Below are 6,348 nucleotides of genomic sequence, written 5' to 3' on the forward strand. Positions count from 1 at the left end.
CCCCTCCAAAAAAAAAAAGAAAGAAAGGGAAAAGGGAGGGAAAAAAAGACTAGAAAAGGGGAAAGAGCTTTTGTGCCACTCTGCGAGGCTGGGATCCTGGAAATAGCAACAATTACCATGTGATCGGAGGGTGACGCAGCTCCTTGTAACTGGAGCCGAAGACTTGGGATTCAAACAAGAGCACTTCATAAATATTAAATTGCCTTCTGCTAATGAGCCACGTGGAGCCGCCCCGCCCCTCTCTCCCGGGAGCTCAGCATTCCCACCACCACCACCCCAGCATCCCGCTCCCTCCCCGGGTACCCCCATCCCTGGAGCACCCCACCTCTGTCCTTACTGGGTCACCCTACTGCCACCCGGCATCCCTCCCTGCCAGGACAGACCGTGGACCACCCCCCCCTCTGGGTCACCCCACATCCCACCCCTCTTGGGCACCTGCATCCCTCCCCATCGCGGACTCCCCATCCCTTCCCACCAGGGTTCTCCAGGTGCCCCACATCTTACTCCACCTTGGCTTACCCCACACCCCTGCCCTCTGGGTCAACCCCCCCCACCATCCTGTGGGGCACCCGTCACCCCAGCGTGCATGGATGGACAGCCTGCACCCCACGCCACGGGGGAAGCAGAGCCCATCACTGGGGGGGCCTGATGGCACCTGGTCCCCCAGGGGGGACGCAGGCTGGGGAGGGCGGGCAGCCCGAGCACTTGCCGGCGGCTCTGGGGAGGCAGGAACTCGCCCTTCCTGGACTTATTTGGAAGAGCCCATCACGCACATGAATTTTTAATGCCGGCTGGCAAAGGGCACCATCAGTTCCCCTATCACATTTCCCTCCCCAACCACTCTTGCTTCCAGGAAGGAGGGCAGGAGCCCCTTACTGCAGGCAAAAAAGGGTGGGGGGAGCTCTGGCCCAGCCCCACAGCCAGACCTTGGGCCCAAAAAGAGCCCAGGAACCCCTCAGGGTCTACAGCCCAACCTGGGGCCACCATGGGATCTTGTTCCCTGGGTTTGGGGCAGGGCAAGGACCAGGCAAAGCACCTGAGCTAGGATTGGAAGCCAAGGCTGTATCTCAGGAGCCTTAAATCAAGGTGATAAAGTCAATTAGCACCCTCTCTTTTAATGAGTTGGAGGTGGTGGGGTGGTTTTGCACACTTGTAGCTGTCCCTCCAGCCTTTCACATGGGGTTGGAAACCTTCGGGGTCAGAGCTGCTCCTGGTTCCCACCCTCAGCCCAGGAGCATCCCGGGGACCAAGGGGTCAGGCAGAGCTGGGGGGGGGGCAAGCTCTGAGGGTGTGCGTGTGGAAGGAAATAATGAAAAAAAAAATTAATAGTTGCATTTTATTTTATTGAAAGGCAGAGAGCGCCATCTCGTGTAGGAAACTATTGTGTAGCATGGGGCAAAGATTGACAGACAGACAGACGGACCCTCCGCACACTGTCGGGGAAGGGAAGGGATGATGCTGGGGAGGAGCAGTCGGGAAACTTGACCGCACACTGATGCTCAGCACCTTCATAATATATTTCCCTGTTAAAATCTCATTTCTTAAAAAAAAAAAAAAAGAAAAAAATGCTTCCTTTAGGAAAACAGGAGCACCACCCCCAGGGTTCTCAGGGCCTTTGCGAAAGTAATTGCTGCTGGGGAACTAGAGAAAGAAACACACCAGAAAACACATAATTTCCTTATAAAACACATAATGAAGCAGTCAGATCTCACCAATACCAAACCAGGCTTTTCAGGCTTATATTTAAACTCACTGCTCATTATTCATATTCGGGGACTGCTTATAAGCTTTGGCCTCCACACAGAAAACAGGAACAGGAATAAATACTGCAATAACCACAATTAAAAGAGAGACAATAACCCAACAACACATGAGTGCTTCACACCAGATTAGTGCCCAGTCATAATATGGGGTTAATTTGAGGTGGAGGTAGTCCTCAGTCTCCGGGAACATCCAGATGACCTGTGTGGGACAGGCAGGATGCAGGGAGCTCCTCCACACGTGGTGGGGAAAGTCCCTCCCACGTTCCCCGGGGTCCCTGGTGTTGCTGAAAGCCCCAGTCTCCAAGGTACGGTACTCCTGGAGAATTTCAGCGTCTAATAACTTCAGAAGTAACTTCTCACTTCGATAAAGGCCAAGACACGCTTCAATAAGCGCCAAGACCAACCTGGAAGCATCGCCAGAAAAACAGTAGAACGCACGTTAAAAAAAAAAAAAAAAGCCCAAATACACTCGGCTCAAGTATATTTGGAGAGTGAGGAGAGGGGTTTCGCACTCGTATTGGCCAGGCTGCTGCCGTTCCCAACTCTCTTTCTTTCCTGCCCAAGGACAGCAGAGGGAGGGCAACAGACCAGTAGGGACCTCCCACAAGTCGCAGCCACGAGATGGTTCCCAAATGTAATTTCTGCGGTTTTGTCCTACAGCAATCACGTGTGCATCACAAGAAGGATGCAACTTTCCCCAATGGGGTTTTTTTAAAAAAAAAAAACCCAAACCCCCCCCCCCCCCCCCCAAATCAGAACTGCGCAATTCCACGTTTCTTCCCCAGTAACAGCACTTTTGGGCGTGAGTCGTTTCGCAGCCCAAGGGGCCGGCAGCACAAAGAGAAAACTCCAAGCATAGTGTGAGTTAAGCATAATTATATATTTACTGTGGATTAAAACAACAGCTGAGATCTTGTCATCGCCACCCTGCACTCACAGGCTCTCCAGTTTTCACCACTACCTTACTGGACCCCAAGTACAGACACTGCCTATGACTTCCTCTTTTGATAGGTGGAGTTTTTACTTGAAAGAAGTGAAATCTCCGGAGCAGACGACAGCAGAACTTGCCTTCTCGCCCATGCAACCTCAGTTTTAAGTTTATGAGCGGTCCAGCACGTGATCATTATTAATATCCCATCTGGCTGTGGTTGCTTGGGAGTCACGGAAGGGAAAGCACAGTCAGTCATCTACTTTGGATCGAGATGAAGGGCTATATATACATATTTATATATATAATATGTACCCACCACTAGGAATAGACACCGAGCTGAATCTGTGCGCTTGCTGACAGCCACAGCAAGTCACCAATGAGCGTTACCAATTTTACAACCAGCAACTGCCGCAGCTTGAAGGTCAGCTTCGGGGGAAGCCCAAATAAGAGTTACCCACTGAGCGAGCGGTTCGCAAAGCCCATGAAATCCCGCGGTCCCTACATCAAGCCAAAGTCACCCTCAGCATCCATCAGCCCTTCCAGGAAGACGCCTGCTGCAGTATCTGGATTTTTTTCCTAAAACAACTGTGGTTTTATCTGAAGGCCGGCATCTTTCAAAAAGCGCAGAGACAAAACACAGCCTTCAACAAAGCACCAGCAAGAAGAATTAAGGCGCTGAGTAGGGCCAGACATCTTAATTGGCTTCAACACTCTAAAGTCCGCCAGACATCCCATATTATATGAAAAACCAGGCAGGGAGCGAGGCAGCTCCTAACTGGAAACCCTTCAGGGATTTGGAGCAACACAGCCGGTGACCTTGCAGTAACGAGAGGGTTCAGCGTTATCCCGTATTCTTCCTTGTGGGGGGTAGAAGATGGGATAATGCATCCCCACCTTTCCTGCAAATCCACCAGGCGGCTGCAGAAGACACCATCGCCACCAGTCCCGTTTATCCTGGATAGTCCCATTTACCCTAGGTAGCCCCCAGGATTAATATTTTGCTTTTAAGATGGGGACAGTTGTTACGAAGGTGGGAGAAGTTATCGCCAGTGGTCAGGATGGGGACAAAAACTGGTTGTAGCCCGGGCAGTTCCTACAAGAGCTGGCAAAGAGTTTTCCAAACACCTAATTATTAGTGCCTTTTATTAGCACTTTCTGAAAATGCAGCTTTTGAGTCTCACCGGCAACACCCTGAGGGATTAGCATTTATCCAAGGAAAGAGCATGATACCGGCTATAAGAAAGGGCAATGTTGTGCCCGATATGTCAGTCCCAGAGCATTCCGAAGGAGCGAGTCCCCTCCATTCCCATGACTATCTCCCGACGGTGGGTGAACATCCGCAGCGACAACTTTTCACGTACAAAGCAGGCAAAAAATGCGACGTGCCGCTGGAAGTGACCCCGTTGGCTTCGGCCAGCACTGCCAGAGCTTATTTTCTTGGCTCCCGGCGGCTTCTCTGTTATGAAGCACTATAGAGAACCGTTTACAGAAAGTAGATACGTGAAATACGCCAGCTATCGAACCCAGGAAGGATCAGCGCCTTCATTTCTCATTCAGGTTCCTTCTAATAAAGGCAGATCACTTTGCAAGCCCTGAGCGCGCAGACATTACTCAGACTGGGGCTGTAATTATCCCGCTGGAAGCCGTGCCAGCTATCCCTTAGTGTAACTTTAACAGAGTATCAAAGGTGATGCTGGATTTTTATAAAATCAATACCCTGGCTTTTATTCTGCCTGTACAGCCCCCACCATTTCTCTTTTAAACTCGCTTTTGCAAGCAAAGAGCCTCTGCGGCAGTAGAGTGGACTTGAGGTCGCAGCGCTGTGTGTTTTGGAGGAGCCAGATGAAGTCAATAATCCCCCTCCACGTTAAAATTAAATAAATAAATAAAAATCGGTGTTTAATGACCTATTTAAATAACTGCAAGAGTCTAAACATATTTCCCTCCCTCCCCAGCTTACCATAAGCTAAAGGTTTGTGGCAGCTTCCCAAGCGATGCAGCTGTCTCATGGACCAGATGAAGCACTAGGTAGGACTTTGTGACTTTTAGAGGGGTTTGCGCTGGCCTTTATAGAGGGATTAATAAAGGCAGTGGTTAGAGAGCCCATCAAAGGCATTTTTGTTTAAAAGAGCAGCAGGTATTTCATATAGGTCTATCTAGAGGGTCTTGTCTTCAGACACATGAGTGCAGTGGGAGAGACGATGTGGCCACGTGTCTTACGGGACACGGTGCCCCGTGTCCCAGGTGTGATGCTGGGATGCAGTCACATCATGGCCACAGCATCTCCCAGCCCTGGCTCCTTCACCCAGCCCTGTTCTCCCTCCACCTCTCAGCTGTATTTGGTAAATCAGCCCCTGGGAACAGGCGTGACGCCAAAAGCAGGGTGGTAAGCAGAGCAAGTGCTAATTGAATTTGGAAGGAGCCCAGGCACTCCTTGCCTTCTTCCAGGTTTTTCTTTTTTAATCGTTTTTCTTATCTCACACAAGATAACTTCTTACTGGAGGGCCTTTTAAGATCCCAAAGAGGAAGGATTGGTTTTGTGCTCTTTCCAGCTTCAGCAAACGTCATTTTAGTCCCTACTTCACCGGGTAATTTAATAAACTGTGTCACCTCCTCAGTGCCTAATTTACTTGCAGCTATAAGGCCCTTTTGGGTACCACCCCAAACGGGAAGCAGAAAGCATCCACACGCAGTTTCATTTGCACTGGGAAATGCAAAAGAGATATTTATATGTTAAAAAAATAAATAAAAAATAAGAAAAATCAGCCTTCTCAATCCCCAAGCCGCTGACGCTACGGAGCAGCCTGCGTGCTAAGCTCCTCACAGAGCTTCTTACAGTCTTTCTTGCTGCCTGACACCTTCACAAAGCGCCTCGGAGTTGGCTTTGGGCAGAGCGCAGCGCGTGAGGATGTATGCGCCGGGGTGGCTTATGGCCCTAAGCCCTGCAGCTACTAAAGCGTGCAAGAAATACATCGCGCTCCTTTGGATGACAGAAAGCAGCCGGTGATGCTGCACAAGCATATTCACAGAACTGGACTGAATTTACCCCCCTCCACCGCTATTAATTGTAATCTGTCATAACTTCCAACAAAACGATGGTGCAGGCACTGAGTTGGGGAAAACTGTTCTGATCGCCGGTATGTAGGATTCGGGCTTACAAGATTTCATTAGCGTGCAGAAACAGAGTGATGCACCGCATAGGATATTTTTCTTGCGGTGATAAGCTGGAAATACTTCCTTGTGTTCTTCTCCTCTTTCTTTTTGGCACGTTTTCTCCCTGTTGCTTAGGACTGATTGCTTCGTGTACGGTCCCATGGGCTTAATTTCTTCTGGTATAAACATAAATTAATATCATTGTCAGGATGTCACAAGCAGGATGTCATTTTCCTTAATTTCAGGGAAAATAGGAAGCCAAAAGTATTCATTTGGATACCTCGTTATCACCACGTACATGCTCTTATTGCCGAGCTCTCGCTGCGACTGCTCAACAGCATCGGAGGATGATGGGGGGCAGGGGGGGGAAGTCTCCATCAACTCCAAGGATAGCGGGGATTTCATTCGAGTTTTATCTGGTCCAATCCCCCAGGCCCCACGCGGGTTTTGGCACGTTATTATATGAATAATATTATTTTTCCCCTCTGTAGGCATGTGCGC

At 49.8% G+C, this 6,348-nt stretch overlaps 1 protein-coding gene across 1 annotated transcript in view; it reads right to left on the reverse strand.

Annotated features, from left to right (window-relative positions):
* Positions 1-119, reverse strand: part of PRKG1 (protein kinase, cGMP-dependent, type I) — a 517,290-nt gene extending 517,171 nt beyond the window's left edge. Inside the window, exon 1 of the mRNA XM_009881637.1 lies at positions 51-119. Within this exon, the coding sequence (XP_009879939.1) occupies positions 51-119 (69 nt within the window). The remainder of the gene's footprint in view (positions 1-50) is intronic.
* Between the last annotated feature and the right edge of the window lie 6,229 nt (positions 120-6,348).

Source organism: Charadrius vociferus, unplaced genomic scaffold (assembly GCF_000708025.1).
Source record: "Charadrius vociferus isolate BGI_N301 unplaced genomic scaffold, ASM70802v2 scaffold390, whole genome shotgun sequence".
Classification (NCBI taxonomy): Eukaryota; Metazoa; Chordata; class Aves; order Charadriiformes; family Charadriidae; genus Charadrius; species Charadrius vociferus.